The 23,773-nt window shown below is 44.9% G+C and overlaps 1 protein-coding gene across 3 annotated transcripts in view; it reads left to right on the top strand.

Annotated features, from left to right (window-relative positions):
* Cdkl1 (cyclin dependent kinase like 1) overlaps positions 1–23,773 on the top strand; it is a 52,865-nt gene that overhangs the window by 11,478 nt on the left and 17,614 nt on the right. For all 3 annotated transcript variants that reach the window (XM_031356407.1, XM_031356409.1, XM_031356408.1), the window contains exon 3: positions 16,644–16,765. In XM_031356407.1, the coding sequence (XP_031212267.1) occupies positions 16,644–16,765 (122 nt within the window). The remainder of the gene's footprint in view (positions 1–16,643; positions 16,766–23,773) is intronic.

Here is a 23,773-nt window from a genome sequence, read left to right as displayed (position 1 = left end):
TTTCTTTGAGGGTGCTATTTATGTCTTTCTTAAGGTCCTGTATCATCATCATAAGTGATTTTAGATCTAAATCTTGTGTTTCCGGTGTAATGTCTTGCTAAGATTTTTACAAAAAAGGTTTTTCTTTTTTCTTTCTGAAAAACTGGATACACTACAAATAGCATTGCTTCATACCACCTGGAGAAAAAAAAAAACATTTGTTTTTTAATAGTAATAAACCACTACCTAAACAAGATGTAAGCCTGTGCTCGCTAAGATGCCCTGTTAGAGTCAATTCTCTATTCAGGGTTTTCCTGGATTATATAGTTGAACTTGTATTTTTAAAAAAAGTGAATCTGTCTCCTTAGAGCTGTAAGCAGCACCATAGTCTCATAAAATTATAAAAATCAAACAATTGCTCTGGTTAAAATCAGTCATATTTTCTTCTAGGGACAATTAATATTGTTCTAGTGATAGGGATAAGATTGTGTTGTGGTACATAAGCTCAGTGTGTCGTTTTCAAACTGGCTTTCTGGAATACAAAGAAAATAATGAAGTACATTCTGCTGGTGGTTTTGGTGAGATGTTTGTGCACAAGGTAACTGACTTGCCCACTGGCAAGCATGCGCAGAACGCTGCCAATCCAAGCACTAGTCCTCACTGCCACCCCTGTGTATTTTAGCAATACCAGTAATAAACAAGTAAGTTGTTAAAAAATAAAATAAAATAAAACAGAGCAGGTTCAGGGGAAAGGGAGAGGTGCGTGTCTGCTTTTGTAAGTCGTGGAACTCAAACCCTTCCTATAGCTTGTTTTTAAACGTGTTACTACTCACCTTTAAACATGTTAAATACATATTTCATGGCAGGAAGAGTGGTCATGGGAATAGCCCTAAGTCAGAGGGGGAGAATGCCTAGTAGTGGTGCATGCCTTTAATCTCAGCACTCAGAAAGCAGAGGTGGATCTCTATGAGTTCTAGGCCAACCTGCATAGTGAGTTCTTGGATAGTCGGGGTTGTATCTCAAAAAAAAAAAAACCTTAAATTACAAACTTAGATATCAGACTGGGGAGATGGTTCAGTGGGTAAAGGTGTTCGTTACATCTCAGGGAATCCCAGACACTATGTAAAAATTAAAATAAATAAATAAATAAAGTAAATAAAAGTCAGATAGTCAGATGCTTAATAAGTCCAGCTACAATCACAACAGCCCCCACAGGGCGATTGGAGGTGGAGCCAAGGGAATTTCCTTGGTGGGCCTGCTAATGTGGTGTACACTGCAGAAAAACAACAAAGAGGCCCCATCTCAAACAAGGTGGAAAATAGTGTTGTCATCTAACTTTCAAATATGTAGTGTGGCATACACACACATCAATGTGTATGGGGTACACACACATGAATTCACACACACATCAATGTGCATGGGGTGCGCACACGCATGAGAGCACACACACACACACACACACACACACACAGAGCCAGGCATCATGTGCTAGACCTTTAGGGTCCCTGTGGCAGGAAGTGAGCACTTACTTTGCATAGAACACACGCAAGCATATAAATATGCTTTAATCCATCCCATACCCTCCCACCCTACCCCCAGTAATATCTATGTATCCAGCAACAGGGACTGTGTGGTTAAGATAAACAGTAAGCAGTCAACTCTTTCCCTGGCCCCAGGTCTGTGCTGCTGCCTCATATATCTGTGGAGTGAAACTGTAGATCTGCTGAGAAGGAATCTGTTCTATCCGGCCTTAATAGAGGGAGCAGAAGGCCCTGGGGCAGTTGGAGATCAAAGATAAGACAGTGCTACAGTGGGGGTCTGGTGGTACAATGGGTTATCGAGTAGATGAGAGCAACTCCAGTCAAAGGGCTACAAGCAGCAGTAGGACACAGCGCTCTCTCCCTCTGTCTCTCTCTTTCTCTGTCTCCCTCTTTCTCTCTGTCTCTGTCTCTCTGTCTCTCTCTGTCTCTGTCTCTCTCTCTCTCTCAGCAGGAGAGGGCATCGGACCTTTTCACCTGGCAGGTAGGAGCTGTTGACCCATCAGACTTGGCTCAACTGCCAACTCAGTTGCCTAGGACTCAACAATTAACAATAGTAACCGCCTGACGCTGGCTATTGTGTCCTGTTTTGCATATTGGTTTGGAATGGTTAATGATTTGCCAGAACCCTCCTAGATAGGGAGCTGGAATCTAGACACAGCTCTGTCCATCCGTAAGACCAAGTCCTACTGCTTACACATATCAGAACCACCCACTAAAATGTTGTGTTTATAAAAAGATAAAGAGAGAGGGGATATGTTTTGGTGGAGGTGTAGTCAGGTGTGGGGGAAGGTGGTTGCCTCCACAGGCCCATGCTGAGGCATCCCTTCTCCCTGAGGAAACAGCCACACAATGGTAAAGTATAGCATAGAGTTTATTCAGGAGTTTATGGAGAGGGGAGTTAAGAGGGTAGGAGACACACACACACACACACACACACAGAGAGAGAGAGAGAGAGAGAGAGAGAGAGACAGAGACAGAGACAGAGACAGAGACAGAGACAGAGAGACAGAGAGACAGAGAGACAGAGACAGAGACAGAGTAGAAGCTGGCCATGAGCTTCTACTCATGGATATGGATGGGAGGGAAATGGGGAGAAAGTGGGGAAGGGGCAAGAAGGCAAGAGCAAGAGAGAGAGGAGGGGGCAAGCAGCCCCTTTTCTAGTGAGTCGGGCACACCTGGCTATCACCAGGCAACTGTGGGGCAGAGCCTAGACAAAGTGCTAACACCCGCTACGGAACCTCAGGGTCTAAAAGTTCATCCTCTCTTCCTGCAGACCTTCTCTGTGACCGGTGGATCCCATGGAAACCTGAGGCCAGATTGAGAATGAGAACAGTGGGAATGGTGGTTAGTCACAGGGATTTTGTTTTTTAAGAAGGAAAAGTTGCTATTTGCTACTAACAGGGATGAGAATAAGTGTGGGAGTGGGGTGTCCATCTGAAACTTTACTAAGGGGCTGGAGCTGTTGCTCACTGGTAGAGAGCTCACACGGCAGATGCAAGGTTTTCACACGGCATATGCAAGATTTATGGCCAGCACCACAGAACTCACTCTGCTACACTATTAGAAAACTCACTGTGTGTGTTTGTTGGGTGGGGGTCACCACACTAGTATATATGTGTACCTTCTGTGTGCAAGTGGAAGACAAAGGTCAACCTCTGTTATCATTCTTTAGGGGCCATCCACCTTGTTGTTTTGGAAATGAGATCGCTCTTTGGCCTGGAGCTAGCCAGCGACCCTTGGGGACCTGCTTGTTTTTTGCCTTTCCAGGGTTGAGATTAAAAGCATGTGCCACCTTGCCCAGCCTTGTCCAGCTTTTCTTAGGCAGATGTAGGGATTGGTCTCGATCCTCACTCTTGCACAGCAAACACTTTACCAGCTGAGCTATTCTCCAGTGCCCACAGTATGCGCTTTTTAAAAAAGATTTATTTATTTATTATGTGTATGAGTACCAGAAGAGGGCATCAATTCCAGTATAGTTAGTTGTGAGCCCCCATGTGGTTGCTGGGAATTGAACTCAGGACCTCTGGAAGAGCAGTCAGTGTTCCTAACAGCTGAGCCATCTCTCTAGCCCCAGTATGCATTTTTTATGTTTTATTATATGTATTTGTGTGTGTGTGTGTGTATGCAGGTAAATATGCACGTGACACATCGCACATCTGGTGATTTGAGAACAACCTGAAGTAATTGGTTCTCTTTCTACCATGAGGGTTTACAGATTGAACTCAAACCATCAGACTTTTGGCAAGTGTCCTTATCTGTTGAGACATTTTTCTGGCCCCTGGAGGATACATTTTTTTTTTCCAGTTTTTCGAGACATGGTTTCTCTGTATAGCCCTGTCTGTCCTGGAACTCACTCTGTAGACCAGGCTGGCTTCGAACTCAGAAATCTGCCTGCCTCTGCCTCCCAAGTGCTGGGATTAAAGGCGTGCCAGGATACATTCTTAATGAGAACAATATCACCTCCAAAAGGATCAAAACCAGTTCTTACAGGAGGATGACAAAACATCTACTCTTTTTCTATTATATAAGGCACACAGATACACAAAGCAATGTGTATACAGCTATCCGATATATTAGTAGCGTTATGTTTTCTTTTGTAAGCGATTAGAGAAAAGACGCGTAAAACGACACATTTGGGAAACTGAAATGAGAAAGGTACCTAGGTGTGACTGAGACCAGAAAACACTGCTCGGCTGAAAGTGCTCTCAGTCATGGCCTGCCTGGTCCTGGGAGAGGTTGCTCTTCTCACTTTCCAGTGTGGACAGAGCTGTTTGACTGTATGGCCACAGAGCTGTGGCTAGGGACGCTAGTGTTGGATCCTGCTCAGGGCTGCCAGGTGACCTTGGACAAGCTCTAATGCCTTCGGGAACCCTGCCCACCCTTATCTCCTGATTTATGTCCCTGCCTGGTACTGCTTCACTGACTTTTTGCTGAACAGAGCAAACAGGACTCTCGAGTGCAACACAGAATGGCGTTCGGGCGGCCTGGGGATGCAGGGACAGAAGAGTGTGAAGGTCAGAGGCAGCAGCAGCGGAGAAGAGAAAAAGCTAATGAAGAAAGGCAGAGGGTGGGATTTGAACATGAGACTCTCCAAAGGGACATGCTCAAGGCAGACCTTGCATTGGGCTCCCTGGGAGTCTCACCAGCTGTTACCCTCAGATCAGTACTGGGTGAGTCACCATCCTGCTGCCAAACATCACTGGGAGAAGTGGAACCCCTAAGGCTCCCTGCTATTCAAACAAAGCTTTAACTGAGCACATGATATGAGCTACAGCCAGCATTGCCATGGGAGTGCCCCCAGCACCACAGCCTAGTCAAAGCTCTCAGCTTTCTACAGGTATTAACTTCCCCAATGTTATTTGGAGGAATTTTCCACATGCAAGCAAAAACTTTCAGTGGGTAATCCCGTATTGTTTCATCCTAACAAAATAGAGAGAGAGAAAAAAAAACAAACAAACAAATAACAGGGGAAAAATGCCTAATCCTGGTGTTGCTAAAAGGAACTATTTCTAGGTTTCTTCTCTTCAACTTGTTCAATTGGCTTATGAGAATGGATTAATAATGCAACCAATTAGTAATGACTAACTAGTCACCATGTTGTTTATGTATTGTCTGTTACGAATTGTAGTGGACCAGACTCACAAACTCAACTATCAGTAAGGATCACATTCAAACCATAAATGTGCAAAGCTGCATGAGTGGGGAGCAGCGTGGAGAGGCGGGGACTGGGGCAAACACTGGAGCTCAAGTCTCTGAATGGAACCGACGTTCAGCTTCGCCGAAAGATCACCCAGTGGGATGAGTTCTCTGTTCTTTTAACAAGAAACCGGAATTTTATATGATATCTCCTGAGTGTTTTCTGTACAAGTTTTGAAAGACAAATTCAAAACATTTGTTCTTTGTCTTTCATATGTATGTGTGTTGTGTGCCTGTGGGTGCTAGCCCACTGTGAGATGAATAGGAAGGTCAGAGGAGAACTCTGAGGAGTCCGCTCTTGCCTTCTGCCTCATTGAGGTAGAGTCTTTCTTGTTTCTGCTACTGTGCTTTGTATCCCAGGCTGAGTGGCCCACGAGTTTCTAGGTAATTCTCTTGGCTCCCCTTCCATCTCACCAGAGGAGGGCCAAGATTACAGATTCACACCATCGCATACAAATTTTTATGTCGGTTCTGGGGCTAGATCTCAGGTCATCAAGCATCAGGCTAAGCTTCTCTCCTCAGGACCATCTTCTTGGCCCCCAAATCTAAAAGGAATTTAGATTTAAAAGGACTAAGAATCATGCAGTTGATACCTATTGAGCTTTAACTGGGTGTGTTCATCCATGTTGGCGCCTGGCTGTACTCCTTTCTCTTACACCTCTGCCCCACCCCTACATTTTTGGCGGGGGGGGCACCTCTCTGGATATTTGGCACCAGGCCATTCTTCTACATAACCATATTGTGAAATTTATCAGCAATTCAATACTGTTATCTAAAGCATAAATGATACCCAGATGTTTCTTATTGTCCCAATCGTAGCTATATAACCATTATATATATGTGTGTGTGTGTGTGTGTGTGTGTGTGTGTGTGTGTGTGTACAAAGCACATAAAAACTTGACCAAGCCCGTTCAGTCAGTTAACAGGTTCTCCAGCGCAGGAGTGAGGACTAAAAAGAAAAAAACTGTCAGTTAGACAACACTGTAGCATGACCCCAGCCAGTTCTGAGGCTGAGGCAGGTTTATTTTTTCCCAATCTGCTTTTATACCATTTTAATTACATGCAAGTAATAAGGTCAAGCTGTAGTACAATAAACACAAACAGTCAAGGGACAAGCAAGGCAATAAACAACGTCCCATGATCACAGGTCCCATGATCACTCCCGTGATCACTGTTTCTAAGGGCTTGTCAGGATGACCAAGATATCTGAACCTACCTCCCTGTCCTAGTCCAAAGTCAGATTCACGCCTGAAGCCTACATCTTCGTTCTAGCCTAAAATTAGATTCCTGCCTGAGCTTACTTCCTTGTCATGGCCTAATGTCAGATTCCTGCCTGAAGCCCATTTCTTTGTCCTGGCCAATGTCAGATTCCTGCCAAGTGGCCCCCAAAGCTCTCCACAAAAACTAAAATAGAGTTGGGTGTGGTGGTGCATACAGGAGGCAGAGGCAGAAGGATCTCTGAGCTCAAGGCCAGCCTGGCTTACCTAGTGAGTTCCAAAGCAGTCAGGACTACAAACTAAGACCCTGTGTCAAAACAAAAACAAAAACAAACACCCCTCAAACAAACCAAACAAAAATCCTAATAAATGTAGTGAACAGGTTTTAATATCTATTGGTGATTTTGCCTGAATCGATTACTGTAACAGTTATTTTTCTTATTAGTGGTTTTTTTTTCTGTTAGGGAAAACTTTCACCCCCAGATGCATACTTATTAATATCACTATTTATTCACAAATATGTAAATTCGACACATTATATACTATTAACATGGCCATTACTTCTTTTTGATTCTCAAGGTGTCACATGTTTGACTAATTGGCTTTCTTCAGTTGGCCTCCGGGCTGTGACAGACGTCCAACATTGTTTGAGGACTTTGCTGTGTGACAGACAAAGGAAATGTCTTGGTCTCATCCTGCCCTGGCCTGATGATCAGCCATTTTTCCAGAACCCGGTTCCTTTTAGTGATAACAAAATGTCCTGAATTTAAAGTGTTAAGTAATTTTTAAAAATTCTCACATTGCTCAAACCCGGTACAACTCGGGATCTGCAGACACTGGTTGGCTATTCGGCTGCCCTTTGGACTCTGGCTTCTGTTCTGTGCAGTATTGGCTCCAACGACCAGGGACACTGGGGCCAGTGGATGTTTTCTTGTTTTGTTTTGTCTTGTCTACGCACAGACTGACACTGGGCATTCATGTAAACTGGTTGTCAGTGTCATGGAAGACAATGGGAGCAGTTCCTTGACCGCAAGGAGAGAAAGCAAGCAGCCCGTCTCATCCCCTCTGTTTGTTCAACAAGTGGAGACCTGTTTAATTTCATTTCCACAAGATAATATACAAACCTGCAAATAGTAACTGGTTCCATTGTTTGTTTACTCGAAGATGTTTTGGCTTAGCTCATGGGTGTTTATCTACACAGACTGTGTTCTCCATGTCAGCGGAAGCCCAATCAATAAGCAAACACAAAAGGAACAGAGGTCAACAAGCAGGTACAATCTCCATCTTTGAGGCCACAGAGAGAAGTGAGCCTGTTCCCTAGTCTGCTAGTGTCGCAGGCACCGAATCCTATGTCACACACCAGACTCCAGAAAATCAAATGCCTCAGGCAGAAGAAGTCAGGATAAATTATTTTTAACAAATAATTTTTGGATAGATTGATGTTTATATGTGCTGAGAATTGAATCACTCTTGACAAATAATAATTGCATAGTTCATGGATGTGAGGCTTCGTTGTGTGTTTATGTTGTGGCATGATCAAGTCAAGGTAATTCACTTACCTAGCCATTCAAATATTTGCTATTACTTGGTGTGCTTGTGTGTGAATGTGTGAGGGGTGCACATGTGTGTGTGCAGTCATGCTTACATGTGTGGACATGTGGAGGTCGGAGGACAACCTCAGGTATTGTCTGTCAGACACTATCCGCCTTGGGTTTCGGGTAAGATCTCTCATTGGCCTGGAACTTGCTGGCTAGGTGAGGCTGTCTGGTCTCCTGTCTACCTCCCCAGTGCCTGACTCTAAGCAGGTGCTGTTATGCCTGCTCTTTTTCCTAGGGTTCTTGGGTTTGAGCTCAGGTCCTTATGTCACAAGCTCAGGTCACAAGGCAAGCAAGCACTTTGCTGACTGTGCTATCTCCCTGGGCCCCAAATATTTATGAAGTCTTTGCAATGAAGACATCTAAACATTTTTCTCATTGTATTATTTTGAATAATAATCATTATTATATTATTATAACTGTACTCGCTTTGCTGCGTAGCATGTTAGGCTTTCAAAATGAGGGTCTGTATAACTTGTCTTGATTTAAAAAGTTATCTTACAAACTTTCTTTCCTGTCTAAATTATTTTTTTATTTCCAACCTACAAAAATTCTAGCCAAACCATCTGTGTTGCATGTAGTTATAGAATATCCAAACCACACCTGAAGGTAGTAATTTTCCTGTAGAATGGAATTTTTTTTTTAACTGGGTCAGGGGCGTGTCTTTCACTTAGACTTTTTAAAATGTTTTAATTCAGCTGTACATTTGGCAGGATTAATGTTTTATGCACAATTTTGCTTCCAACAGGCATATTCTCTTGTTAATCATTATCCTTCTTTATTGTTTATTAACCTTAGAGGCCCTCTAGTAAAAATACCAGTGAGTAAAACTATGCCTTTGAAAAACATTGAACTTGCTCTCCATTTTTGCTGGAACAATGGAAGGTGGGAGTTTCTAAACCAACCAGCGTTACCGCCCACAGTGAGAAGCGAGCAGTCGGTGCGCGGTACCCTTGCCATGACAGCTCTGCATTGATTCCCGTTGTGACCATGGCTGCTCTAATTCTTTCATGGTATTTTTCACAACAAAACAGCTCAACCATCCACAGCACACATCACTGGCCTGCTGGGTTTTCAGAAGGCTCCAGAAGAGATCTCAGGCCAGGTGGCTGGTCAGAAACCTGGCTGGCACATTCTGTCCTTCTGTAGGGCCTCCAGCAAGCAGTCATTAGCCCTGGCTACCCAAGAGCTGCAGTTTCCCAAGAAGGGTGTTTTCCTTTTGACTGTTTTGTCCAGAGTTGGGCTGAGAGGAAGGCAAGCAGTTCTAAGGGTTTCTGTTTGTCCCCCCCCCCCTTTTTTTAAGAGGTTTATTTATTTATATGAGTACACTGTAGCTGTCATGAGATACACCAGAAGAGGGCATCAGATCCCATTACAAATGGTTGTGAGCCACCATGTGGTTGCTGGGAATTGAACTCAGGACCTCTGGAAGAGCAGTCAGTACTCCCAACCACTGAGCCATCTCTCCAGTCCTGTTTGTCCCTTTCTTACCAGATAAGATTATGAAATGAATGCTTGCCACCTGCCAAGTGTCTACCCCAAACTCCCACTTGGGAATGGAGGGAATGCTCTCCGGGTGATTCTATGGTTCTGTCTATCCCACTGTCAGTCGGCTTTCTAACTTGAGACCCTGAAAGCATATCGAGTCTGAGATAGGAGTGGTCAGAACTAAGGCCTAAGATGACCTTGTGGGTTTACTGGGAAGCGGTCACAGATCCCTTTAGGAATGGCTGTGGAGGAATGGCCATAGTGACATCACAGGGTCCTCCCTCAAATGTAGTTTGGTTTGTAAGTTGCATGAAGATCTATACAACTTTCCATTTTAAGTGTCAACAAGTGGTTATCTTTTTAGTCTTTCTGTTACTACAAATCAGTTAATGCATTAGCAGGAACCTGTCCCCTGCCTCCCCTTCAGGAATCCATGCCGTGGCCTTGTGTGGGTTGCCTCAGAGCTCTGAGAAGTGAGGTGTTCTGGCCCTGCTTCTCATTGCAGTCATTACATGCCACTCTGGGCACCTGATGTTGGCCCCTTTAGAGCCTTGTTCTCATTGGAAGCAGAGAGACTAATTCCCACCTTAGCAACTGCAATACAATACAGGCAGTGCTTTCCACTCGGCCCACCCAAAGCAGCCATGGATGAGCCCTCCAGGCCAACCTCAGCCTTTTGGCTTGCAGGGCTTTAGTGGAGAGAGTATCAAGGCCTTCAAAGGAAACTCTATCATGTGGGGTGGCAGGGCTCTGCAAGTCCAGCTAACATCCTAACTTAGAATTCCCACCACTTCAGTTCTCTAATCCCTTCCTCCCTCAATGCTCTACCAAGGCAGTTCCTGTGTACCTGCCTATCTACCTCTATCTGCTGAAAGCCCAACCTCTAGACAGCTGTGCCAGAAACATAAACTGTCTTCAGGTGCCCTTGTCAGGAGCTAAGCCCAAGCCACAGCACAGGGCTTTTCCGTCAATGAACGTACCTCCCGCAGTTTTTATATTTCACTGTGCTGGTGGTCCAAGCCTCACAAGATTCCTGCTAGCCCAGATGAGCCAGGTCTTGTTCTCTGAAGATGGTTACTTCGCCCTAGTGGTCCTCTTTAGGCTGCTTCCTTGGGACCGGGGGTCTTTTGGCCTGGAGGAGTAGGGACTGCATTTAAGAAAGATGACCGTCCTCTAAGGAGGCATCCGGACCGTGAGAGGCATCTTCAAACTATGGAAGCAGCTTGGTTCACCTTGCCAGTGTGTAAACCTCTCCAAGTCCAGAGGGTTTGGGAAACGTTAGGATTTAGGCTCATCATCCCAAACATCACTATTCTTTGTCACAGGTCCTTCTCTTTCCTGACCTTACCCCTGACTGTAGTCTGAGGGACCAGTTGAGACTACATATTGTCTCCTTTGGGACACAGTGCTTTGAAAGTGAAGTGTTTCCAGCAGTCTGTCTCGCCTCTATTGGGGACAAAACTCCCTTAGACTACGGTTGGCAAGCCTTCTACCTCCCAAGCACAAAGCTGTCAGGTGACTAAGCCTGACCTGTCATTTTCTCTTTTCCTTTTTAATGATTTAAAAGAACTAATAAAAACCAGGTCAAGCAATACGCCCTATAATTACCACGTCTCCCTCTTTCTCCTGTGCCACCACCATTGTTACACAACCACCTGCATATCATCCAAAACCAATGCAGGTCAGAGTATTCGTGCTTGTGTCGTTTCTCCATGGGGCCTGCCTGCTGTCGGGCCCACCCAGCCTTCGTGAGTGCCATGTGACTGGCAGCTGCTCCAGATCCACAGTTCCATTCTGGAGATGGAGCTAGGCCATCTCCATGCCATGCCTGTGCTCAGTGCATCCCTCCACCCCAGAAGCTAAAATCTGAGATATGGAACCGCACCTGTGTTAGTAGTTTACTTTGGGAAGTAGCCTTGGAGACAGGAGAATGGGGAAAGAGAGAAGCCCATAGAAGCCCCAGGACCTTGGACCCTTGAAACTTATAGTATACCAGTTTGAGAATCCTCAAGAAGAACCCAGGACTAATTATTTTAAAGCTGTGAGCAGGGAGAAGGGCCCGCCATTTCCATTCTGCAAGGATAGGAACTGGGGAAAGATTCCCTCCAAAATACCTGTGAGACCAAAGAGTTAAGTTCACAATTCTAAAGGATTGTAAAAACCATTCTACTAGGACAACTCCACTTTCTAAACTTTAATTTCTGCTCTTCTGCTATTTACCACAGTTGTGGGAGAAGAAGGTTTTAAAAAGGAAAACCAATATAGAATAACCGTTGAGAAAAAGGTTCAGTGTGTTTCCCTAAAGTACAAGGTCAACATCCCCTTACTCACCCACCAAGAATACAGACCAGAGGGAAAGAAGGACCACCAACATAGTGACCTGCATACTGGTCAGTCTAAAAATACGTGGCCCCTAAGGCCTCTCTAGGAGATCACTAAGTCCGTACCTTCAGGGAACCAGGCAGGTTTTGAAGAATGATTCGTCATGGTGAGTAATACACTTTGTTATTGGTCTTGAAATGTGCTGTCATCTCTATTGGCTATAGATTTTCCCACTTTAGACAGAAATGTGTGCCAGGAATAGTTCACTTCCTCGAATATTTGGAATCAGTATTGGGAGAGTGGTGAGATGGGCTGTCTCACTGGGCCTTGGTGTCACGGGGTGGGAGGAAAAGGTGGGGAGAGCAGCAAATGAAAGCACAAGGTCCTTCCCCGAAGTGGACCACTATTCTCGGAGCAAGCTCATCAAAGCTACAGGGATGACAGGCCCGCAGTGGCCAGATCACCAGCACTTTCCAGTGCAGCCTTTTGACCAGGATTTTAAAGTGACATTTCCTGATCATTAAGTGTTGGCAATGAATATTAAAGTCTTAAAAGTGCTGTTGGAGAAGGGAAGCTAAACCACAGGCCTCCAGGGAGGCAGGGCCTGAGCTCATTGCAATAGGTGGGTGGTGGAGGAAGACACACACAGGAAGGACATGTGACACTCTGCTCTTCATAGGAAAACCAAGTGAAGACCAGGTCAAGTTCAGCCGAGGGGATGCTAAAACACAAACAAGAGTCTGGGGACGTGCAGAGATGGGTCAGCCTGTAGAAGCGTTTGCTGCTCTGGCAGGGGCCTCGTTTGGTTCACAGCTGTCTGCAACTCTGGTACTGGGGGATCCAGTGCTTTCTGGCTTCAGTATGCATGTATACACAGTGCACATACATACATACATACATACATACATATAAAACACTCATAGACATAAATAAATAATTTTTAAAAATTTATCATTTATTATTATTATTATTATTATTATTATTATTATTATTTTGGTTTTTTTCAAGACAGGGTTTCTCTGTATAGCCCTGGCTTTCCTGGAACTCACTCTATAGACCAGGCTAGCCTCGAACTCAGAAATCTGCCTGCCTCTGCCTCTTAAGTGCTGGGCTTAAAGGCGTGCGCCACCACTGCCCTGCCTATTTTTTTTTTTAATGTATATGAGTATACCGTAGCTGTACAGATGGTCGTGAACCTTCATGTGATTGCTGGGAATTGAATTTAGGACCTCTACTTGCTCTGGTCAACCCTGCTCGCTCAGTCCCTGCTCACTCTGGCCCAAAGATTTATTATTATAAATAAGTACACTGTAGCTGTCTTCAGACACACCAGAAGAGAATGTCAGATCTCATTATGGATGGTTGTGAGCCACCATGTGGTTGCTGGGATTTGAACTCAGAACCTCTGGAAGAGCAGTCAGTGCTCTTAATCGCTGAGCCATCTCACCAGCCCCAATGATTATTTTTAAAAGATTTTTTTTTTTTTATGCCAGAGAAAGTTCCATCTCTTAGCAGCAATAACAGAAAACATCAGAGAGAAAAGAGAGAGAAATTCCAAACTTGACCCAGCTTTGCCTTTAATGAAGCCTCTGGAAGGACAGTGGGAATGACCTAGAAAGGACAATCAAGGTCTTCCAGACTGGGCCAGCCAAAGAGAGAATGCCAAGGAATAAAACCAAGCTTGAGGCTGTGGCTTCGCTCGGTTTCCTGGAAACCAGGAGCAATTATGGCTAAACAAGCCACAACACTTTTGTAGTATATTTTGCAATTTAATCTGTTCTATGTATTCACATTTCTTGTACGTGACATTTGGTTCTTGTCATCTAATTGATTTGCATGTTCCTCAAGAACTCCCTTCTGTACTAATGTAGAAATAAGGCCCAGGCATGTCCAATCTTCTGATGTCATGACACACAGTACTGACATCTACAAAGTTCATACTCAAAAACTACACAACAGAGTTACAAGCAAAAACAAACAAACGAAACTCATGAAGACTTAATTGTTTCCAATTTTGTGTTGGGCTGTATTCATAGCTATCCTGAGGCTCATGCAGCTTGTGGGCCATGGGAAAGACACCTGAGAGCCTTCAGAGACAAACATTCACAGTTAATGAAGCTGAGATTCAAAGCTACAGGATATAGATTGTAAACCAGCTTCAGGGCCAAAGTGTCCTCCTGACCCAACCCCACCACCCCAGGCCAATGAGTTAATGGACAGAGAGAAGGAAGGTGGCTTGAGATGCTAAATCCACCAGAGGCTAGTTCACCACCCCTTGAGGGGATACCACAATGGCTCTCAAAATGCCCCAAATGAGGTGCCTCTCGGTCCACTCTCCACCTGACCTTCCAGCCCCTGTCGCCACTGACCGCCTGTGGCGTTGCTCTCTTCTTCTTTCTTGCCACTGTTTTTCTCTCTTCTCTGTCTCTTCCTCATCTCTCTGGGTGTTCAGGTTCTTTCGATTTCTTGCTGGCTTGACCCACCTCTTCCTACAGCTCCACCATGCCATAGGGGGGCTCACTGACTTTATCCTCAGTTTTAGCTCCAGCCAGCCTGATGTATATACTTTGGAATCTCCGGGTCCTGTGAAATCGAAGGATCAATAATAGCAGTTTCTTCCTTCTGGACCTGCTCTTCCTCTCTCTACTGACATCAGCAATCCCTCAACTGAACACATCTTGTGTTCATTCTTGATATCTTCCCAATCCCTTGTCTCTCAACTCGACTTCATTGCCACACGCTGACTGTGGTAACAAAATATCTCTAAACAGAGCTTTTCTGCCATCCCTTTAGTCTCTGTGCTGGTCTAAGCCCTATCATGTCAGAAGCTCTTACGTGTCAGAAGGCCCCACACTCTCCCTTCTTGTCAATCTTTGCCTCTTCTGAGCCACTCTCTGGGGCCATATGCTCTCAAAAACCCAAGGGCTATTGTATCACAGCTTCCTGAACTTCCTTCCTGTGGCCTAGAAGAAAGTGTGTATTTTCAGCCCACAGGGCCCTGCAGGAATTCCTTAAATGGCCTGAGTCAAATCCTTTCTTGATACAGCCCAGCAGTCTGTTATTGGTATTTATCAGGGGAAGGGGGATGGTGAAGGAGGTATTGTGGTATAGGGAGACATGAGGAATTATTGTTCTTCTGTGTTGGGGTATTTTTTGATGGATACAGTTTCAATTTTGCACATGGAAAGAGTCCTAGAGATGGATTGGGTGCAGAAAAACAATGATCCTCTCTTTATAATAAGAATACAGGAATCTGGACAGCAAAGCTGTTTATTTTACAGCTTTATGAAGTTGGACATTAGCCCAAAGAAAATGCAAAAATGGGTGTCCTTTGAAATTGGAGCAAAACAGTGGTTTTAAAATCTTAGTCACATCCCCTGCTTGTGGAATTCCTCATTGGCTGAGTTCCTCACAGAGGTGAATCTTCCCAGTGTCTAGCATTTCATCTCCCAGAAGAGCCCAATCCTATTGGGTCAGAGTGCAAACCTCTAAGTAGTGGTTCTCAACCTCCCCAACGGAGACTCATGAGATGGTTCAGTGGGTAAGAGCACCTACTGCTCTTCCGAAGGTCCGGAGTTCAAATCCCAGCAACGATTGGTGACTCACAACCACCTGTAATGAGATTTGACGCCCTCTTAAGACAGCTATAGTGTACTTATTTATAATAATAAATAAATCTTAAAAAAAAAAAACAGGCAGTGGTGGCGCATGCAGCACTTGGAAGGCAGAGGCAGGCACATTTCTGAGTTTGAGGCCAGCCTGGTCTACAGAGTGAGGTTTTTTTTTTGGGGGGGGGGGTTCGAGACAGGGTTTCTCTGTGTAGCCCTGGCTGTCCTGGAACTCACTCTGTAGACCAGTCTGGCCTTGAACTCAGAAATCCGCCTACCTCTGCCTCCCAAGCACTGAGATTAAAAGGCGTATGCCACCACTGCCTGGCCAGAGTGAGTTCTTGAAAAAAAGAAGAAAGAAAGAAATCATTAAACAATAATGAAGTAGACACTAATGGTAGTTATTGGTCACAAAGCAAGAATGGGCACTACAAAGAGGTAATGGCACACGTGGATGAGTGTGTGTATGTGTGTGTGTTTGTGTCTGTCTGTCTGTGTGTGTGTGTTGCTGCAAATTTCTTTTTTCTTTAGAAAAAGATAAATATACCAATCATACTAGCACATGCCTTTAACCCCAGCTCCCAGAAGGTAGAGGCAGATGGATCTCTGTGAGTTGGAGTTCAGCCTAGTCTGCATAGGGAGTTCCAGGAAAGGCAGAGCTACATAATAGAGAGACCCTGTCCCAGAGAAAGAGACAGACAGACAGACAGACAGAAAGAGAGAGAGAGGTTCCACTAGATTTCTAGATTTACTTAGTCTATCTATAGGTATCCATAAAACCAGAGAACATTAAACGGTAAATGAAAACAGTTACTAATTACACATTAGCAACTGCTAATTACTTAGTACTGGCAGAGTGAGCCGTCTGGGATTCTGACACAGGGGGGCAGAGCCAGTGGGGAGAACTCTTCAGGAACGGATACTTGAAGGTTGAGCTTGTCTAACTCAACCCTGGCAGTATTTCCTCGCTCTAGCCAGCCTTCTCAGAACTCTGCTTTCACAAAGCACCAGGGCCCTGGTCTCCTTCACCTCTAAGTCACTGACAGACAGCCCATGAAGAGAGCTCCTATGACCCTGATTTCAGACTCCTTCCGCACAAAGGATGAACCTCCTGAAGGGGGCAGCTTTGTTTTTACTGGCTGGGACTCGGAGGAAGACTCTCTCAGGTATTTACCACCCTGCCTCTTCTGCTTTCAGCAACTCAAGCATCCCAACCTCGTCAATCTCCTGGAAGTCTTCCGGAGGAAGCGGAGGCTTCACCTGGTGTTCGAGTATTGCGACCACACCGTGCTTCATGAGCTGGACAGATATCAGAGGGGGTGAGTGGCCCATCCCTTACCAAAAAGACAGAGAAGACAAAGCTCACAAAGGTTCATAAGGGGAAAGTAGCCTCGGGGACTGTTTTTTTTTTTTTTTTAAGGCTCAGTAAGAAGCCCTCGCCTGGTAATGTGTGTAGTTGGGAGATTGAAAGAAGAGAACTGACAGATTGAAGCCACACCACAACATAAAACCTGTCTCAAAAACAAACAAATAAACAAAAGTAGTGGCTGACATATCTCTGCTGCTGATAGCTGAGACACTTCCAGAAAAGCTGTGAAATAAGTCACAAAGTCATTTTAACAAAGAAAGCACAAGTAGCATACCATTGAAGGCAAACCTTGGCTTCTGTGGCTCAGTCTCTGCACTGACGCTACCTCTGCCTCTCAGAAGGCAGCAGACAAGGACTGTAGACTTTGTGTCTGATTAGGGAAGCACAGTGGCTTGGATGATAGAGGAAAACCTCTCTAAAGTGTGGGGACACACACCTATAATCCCAGCTCTTAGGATGATCACTAGTCTGAGGCCAGCCTGAGGTACACAGCAAGACTCTGCCCCAAAATAGATAGATAGATAGATAGATAGATAGATAGATAGATAGATAGATAGATAGATGCATACAGACATACAAACATAAATATATAGATACATAGATTGATAGGTACATAGATATATAGAGAGATACATAGATACATAGAAAGATACATACATAGATACATACATAGATAAATAGATAAGAAAAAGGTACAAAAGTAACCAGCAAAGGGACATTGCAAAAGAAAACCTAATGCAATCTAAGTATTTATCATGCTGCATTAGTCTTTGGTACAAGTGACAAAAACTCAGCTTGAGGCAGGCACAGGTAGAGAGTGCAGCCCTTAGTTGGTAACTCTGACTGGCAGAGTGGGAGGGACTTTTTTGCGTGGCCCAGGACAGGAAGACCTGGGAAAGGAAAAGTGCAGGCTGGGCAAAACCACAGCTTATGTAAGCCCATGCAGTTTTCCCAGAAGAAGGGAACTCTTAAAGAGGAAGCTATACATCGAATCTACTGAATCTCTGATTGGCCAGCTAGAATGATGCTACCATCCCAGGAACCAGTTGTGCTGTGGGATTCTTATATTCCATTCCTGGAGGGGAGAAGGGGGCCTGCCTTTGGCTGGAGAAACATGGAGAATGCCTAACATCTCAGAGCTGTGCAATGGTGGGCAAGGCCTTGCTTATATCCTACCTCCAGTGGCTGGAGGATGAGATTCTTTCTCAGCTTTGTCCAAGAGCTTGCTCTGCCCTGTGATATTGGTTACATAAGATCTGCCATGACCTCCTGTAAATGAGATTAAAGTGGCTTGTGGCTTGTTAATGTCCGTGAAACACATGTTCCAGAAGATAGACACCACCCTGCAGAGAGTCATCAACACAGAGGAATTATGCACTCAAACAAGAGAACATTTCCTGTGTTGCTATTTGCTCTTTTGGCAGCTTGCAAGTAATGCTCAATGGAACCTTACTGGTGTAGTTGCTCCTGCTATATGGCACAACAGAGACACTGTGGTGAGCTGGGCTGCTCATGCTGGGCTCATTTTCCTCTGTTTTGTACCATAATCAACATAATCTGGAACCCCAAATGGCATATAATCTCTCCATGTAACAAGCAAGTGATTAATTGTGCCACAGAAAGCAGCTAGCTGGATGTCCCCTAATCTAATCCTGTCCTTACGCTGTCTGAAAATCCCACATGTTCATGACTTGAACTATCCAAGACTGTCCACTCCCCTTAGATGCCAGTCACAGACCAGGTTATTTCACCTCGGCTTCTGATCAATTGCGTGTGAATCAGGATACCCACAACCTACACCATCCTTAGGTTTGATATGTTTATTCCAGCGGCATGCAGGACTCCAGGATACATTTTGTCACATTTGCTGTTTTATTACAAAGGATACAGATGAAAAGACAAACAGGGTAAAGTATGAGAAGGGTGTATGGAGTCCACGCCCTCTCTGTAGGAAGGCCCACAAGCATGGCTCTCTGCAGGCTTCCACAGGCTGCCATCCTTCTGGGTTCTTGTGGGGATTCCGGTGAGAAGACATAGTTGTTCATGGACTGCATGGGGAACTCAGCAAGACTTGTCTGTTGAGATTCTTCTGGGCTTATCTGTGACACACTCACTCCTTCAGAATAGAGGACAGGGCCACTGGCGATGATCAGGGTCAAGGACAGATGAGACAGTTTCTTCACGGCCATCCATCTCTATGACAGAAATGGGGGGTAAGGCATTTTTCAGGTTTTATGACCTGCCTTCAGGAAGAAATTATGCACCGGTCATGGTAGATAGAATTCTGACGGAAACAATTAGATGGATAGGTGTGTGTGTGTGTGTGTGTGTGTGTGTGTGTGTGTGTGTGTGTGTGTGTGTAGACTCTTTGACACTGTGTCAAATCTCTGAAAGAAACAGTTGTTATGAAGAAGGATTTCAGACTTTGGTTCATGGTTGACTGGCTCTATGGCTGGGGGGCCTGTGGCAGGCAAGAATATCATGATGCTCCTGTGACAGGCTGAAGCTGCTTGTCTCATGACCACCAGGAAACAAAGAGGAGTAACCAGAAGGAGGGTCAACATTTACCCTTTAGAGGCATGTCCCCAGTGACTCACTTCCCTCAGCTAGGTCCATTTTCTATAATTCCACTCATGTCCACTAGTTCACTCAAAGTTTAAACCCATCGATTAATGAAACCATCCATTCACTAGGTCAGAGCCTTTGTGTTCTCCTTGATTGTGTTCTCACAGGCAGAGCCAGGGCTGTGCTTCACTAGTTTTCTTGGGTCCCCTCAAAGCAGTCAAGTTGACACTCACAATTAGCCATGATAATGGAGCAGGGGTGATGGCAGGGGTATCCTAAATAGGAGAACTTGTTATACTCGATTAAAGGCATTTTATCTACTGACTTGGCTTTCCCCCAAAGCGGGCATAGATGCAGCCAAAGTGCCTGAGCGTGACAAGGGGAACCATGCCTGCCCCACTTCCCCCCAATTCATTTTTCCTCATGAAGATTATAAACTGAATTTCTTTATACATCGCCTAGCACTAAGCCAGCAGACACAATTTATACATGTATGAGAAGGTCACCGCTCTGGTGTTGTGTATCTCACTGGGCCATTTGCTTGATGCTCACCTTGATGTGGCGCCATGGATACTGTCTTGGTATGCTGACAAAGCCAGGCGTCTGGAGGTCTGGAGGGCCAGAGACCATGGCCATAGCGGCCAATCTGCCAGCTGCCTTGTTGAGAAAGCAGTGCATGCCCTGTGCTCTGGAACGAGTTCTCCGCTTCATTAGTACACTTTTATGTGTCTTTTATATACATAGGAATATAATCTCTAGACCTATTATTACTGTAAGTCATTACATTAAGTTACATTATTTCTTGCCATTCCTCCATCACTGAATATTCAAGAACTTGTCAGCATTTGGTCTGATAAATAATTCTACTATAAATTTTCCCTACAAATAGGTTTTCCTTTTTCTCTTCTTTTCTTTCCTTTCCTTTTCTTTTCTTTTCTTTTCTTTTTTCCTCGAGACAGGGTTTTTCAGTATAGCCCTGGCTGTCCTGGAACTCACTCTGTAGACCAGGCTGGCCTGGAACTCAGAAATCCACCTGCCTCTGCCTCCCAAATGCTGGGCTAAAGGTGTGTGCCACCACTGCGCCTGACTTTCTTATCATATTTTTCCTCAAATTAATATCTGCTCTACCTTTTAATTTGCCTAACATTCTTTAACCCTATAGATAATTTGTTCCATTTTTTTGTCTTCATTTTTTATTAGATATTTTCTTTATTTACATGTAAATTTCTCCTTTCCAGTTTCCCCTCCAAAAAACAAACAAACAAACAAAAACAACAAGAACAAACCCCTGTTGCCTCCCCCCTCCCCATGCTTGCCACCCCACCCTTTCCCACTTATTGGCCCTGGCATTCCCCTACACTGGGGCACAGAACCTTCACAGGGCCAAGGGCCTCTCCTCCTATTGATGATCGAATTTGCAATCCTCTACTATACACGTGCTGCCAGAACAATCAGACCCACTATGTGCAGTCCTTGGTTGGTGGTTGAGACCCTGGGAGTTCTGAGGGTGCTAGTTAGTTCATATTGTTGTTCGTCCTAAGATGCTGCAAACCCCTCAGCTCCATAGGTCCTTTCTCTAACTCCTTCACTGAGGACCGTGTACTCAGTTCAATGGATAGCTGTGAGTCTCTACATCTGTGTTAGTCAGGTACTGTCAGAGCCTCTCAGGAGATAGCTATATTTAGGCTGGCTTGTCCTTCCTTCAGTCTCTGCTCCATAGTTAATCTCTGCAACTCCTTCCGTGGGTATTTGGTTCCCCCTTTTAAGAAAGAATGAAATGTCCACCTTTTGGTCTTCCTTCTTCTTGAGTTTCTTGTGGTTTGTGGGTTGTTCTCTTGTATTCCAAACTTCTAGGCTAATAACCACTTATCAGAGAGTGCATACCATGTGTATTCCATTTTTAAATGGCCTCTCATACTTTTCTTCAGAGAACTCATATCTGATTCCACTAGTATTTATTTACTTATCTATCTATTATTTCTTTGTGACATCCCACTGTTAGTCCCCCGTGTCAGGGCCTGCTGTCCAGCTGTCCTCCTGGGCCCCCTTTGCTGCTCTCCTGTGGTTTCCCCTGCATTTTTCTGCAGATGAATTCCTTACTTCCTGGGTTTCCTGTCTTCTTCTTTGTGGGTTTACCTTTTTTTTTCAAGTATACCTTTCTCTAATTGGTACGAAGGTAGTATAATCACTCAGAAATCTAGCCTAGCTCTTTCTAATGACCCCACACACACACCCAAAATCCCCAGGAGTGAAGCAATGAGGGGTCCTTTGTGTTTCTGGAAAAAAAACCAAACTTCCCAAAGCAGGCAGATTTCTGTGAGTTCAAGGCCAGCCTGGTCTACAGAGTGAGTTCCAGGCCAGCCAGGGCTCCACAGAGAAACCCTGTCTCCAAACAACCAGAACAATAACCGAGCATAGTGCAGCCACACTGGCCGGCAGCTCCAGAGTGTGGCTGGCCTCTCTACTCGCCCTAAGCAGGTGGCTTTCGGTTCACTCTCCATGGAAAAAGTTCTGGAGCTGGCAGCAGTCCGGGGGGGCTCCAGCATTCGAGAAGACAACTCCCTCATCCAAACAGGACCACTGGACCACCAGTGGAACGGTGTGCTTTCCCAGGTTCCTTCCATCTCGGTTTGAATTGGAGGATAAAGGGAATGAACATCCATGCCTGACTTTTCCCATATGCATTACCCGGCTCCTGAGGGCCTCCTGAGGGGATTTGTACTCTTCCGGAGTATAGTTCCAGGGACCCAGGCTGGATTGTCAAATTCTGAGCTTACCTAGAAGAAATGGATAAATGGCTTTGTCTAGAGTTCAGTCACCTCATCACCTGGTGGAAGAGACCCAGACTCCAACTTCTTTCAGAAGTTATGTTCTAGTGCATTGGTGAGTCTCTGAGGGAAGAACGTTTGTTTAAGCAGGAGTCCAGTGGGAGATATCAGGAGATGGAAAGAATGGGAGGGAACCGGCTCCTTCCCGTTACCACTGCCCCAGCCCTGCACCTTCTGCCCCAGAGTAAGATCACCTTTTGCTATCCACACAGAAACCCACACTGTGGAGCCAACCAAACTTTTTAGCCTTGTCACCACAGACTATAGCTGAGGAAGATCTGTCTCGGTCTCAGGGCTCCACCCAGTAACCCCAAATTTCCCAAAACACTTAAGTTTATTACAGACTTTCATAATTTACTTAGGATGGCAGAAGGCAGAGGGTATGCTGACAACCTCCAGCCCTCCTGACTTGTAAATCATGTTATTGCAATCTGGGTGGGTTGCCTTGCTTGCCTGGAAGGCAGTTAGTCACCACCTCCCTTCGCCACCCCTCCTGGCTATCCCCTGCTTGCCTTCTGTGCTGAGTCTCTAGCTCTCTAAATGGCATTCAGTTTTCCTTCAGTTGTCTCTCCGTTTTGAAGGGACGAAGCCTCGGAGCCTTCCTGACGAGGCATTACATGATGCTTCCGTGAGGCCTACCTGAGGCCTACCTGATGAAGCAGGTACAAGGAAAGAAAGAGGCTGCTGAGGTTTGCCCTGTGTCTTCATTCCCACATTGACTCATATTTGCTTTGCATGAGGTTGTTGTCTGCTTGCTTGAAATTTTTCCTTAAAACCTCTGATGATTTTTTTTTTTTATGCCTTCTGTCTTCTGTTGTGCTGAGAAATCTGACGCTTCTCATCATGGGGGAGCATGCCTTTAGTCCCAGCACTCTGGAGGCCTCTGTGTTCGAGGCCAGCCTGGTCTACAGAGTGAGTTCCAAGATAGTCAGGGCTGAATAGTAAGACTGTGTCTCCAGGGGGTAAAAAAAGAAAAAAAAATGAAAGAACAAGAAAAAGGAAAACAAATGATATCATCCTATATTTTGTTTCTTGTAAAGTCTTGGGTATTTTTTGTTTTTGTTTTTGTTTTTTACTTCCAGAAGCTTGGAGAATCTTCTCTTCATCCTCATAGTTTCAGATTCTGAAAAATTTGGACTTGGTGAGTTTTCCTGGTGTTTGTGCCTACATGTCACTAGAACAAGGACGAGGATTTGGTGAGAAGCTACCTCAAACCTGAAAACAGTCCTAATCCAAAATGTCCTGGCCATTCTTCCTGGAGGTGGCCTCTCCATTTCCGGCAAGCTGTCCCTGGATCTGTCTTAGCATCCTTTGATTTGCCTGAAAGGATTTCCTGCACATCTGGTCTGTGACTACAGTGGCCTTGTGGCCTCTACCAAGGGCCAGAAGTAACTTTGTGTGATCACCTTTAACAGATCTACACAGTTTCCTCCCTGGACTGCTACATAGTAATTTTGGCTGAGGGTCACGACACCACTTAATTTTTGACTCATAAAAACAATAAGTCTAGCATGTGTGTCCAGGGGTTGTCTCCAAAAACAAACAACTCTTTTTTCTTTTTTTTT

The sequence above is a fragment of the Mastomys coucha genome, unplaced genomic scaffold (assembly GCF_008632895.1).
Source record: "Mastomys coucha isolate ucsf_1 unplaced genomic scaffold, UCSF_Mcou_1 pScaffold6, whole genome shotgun sequence".
Classification (NCBI taxonomy): Eukaryota; Metazoa; Chordata; class Mammalia; order Rodentia; family Muridae; genus Mastomys; species Mastomys coucha.
This window is presented reverse-complemented; position numbering and strand designations above follow the sequence as displayed.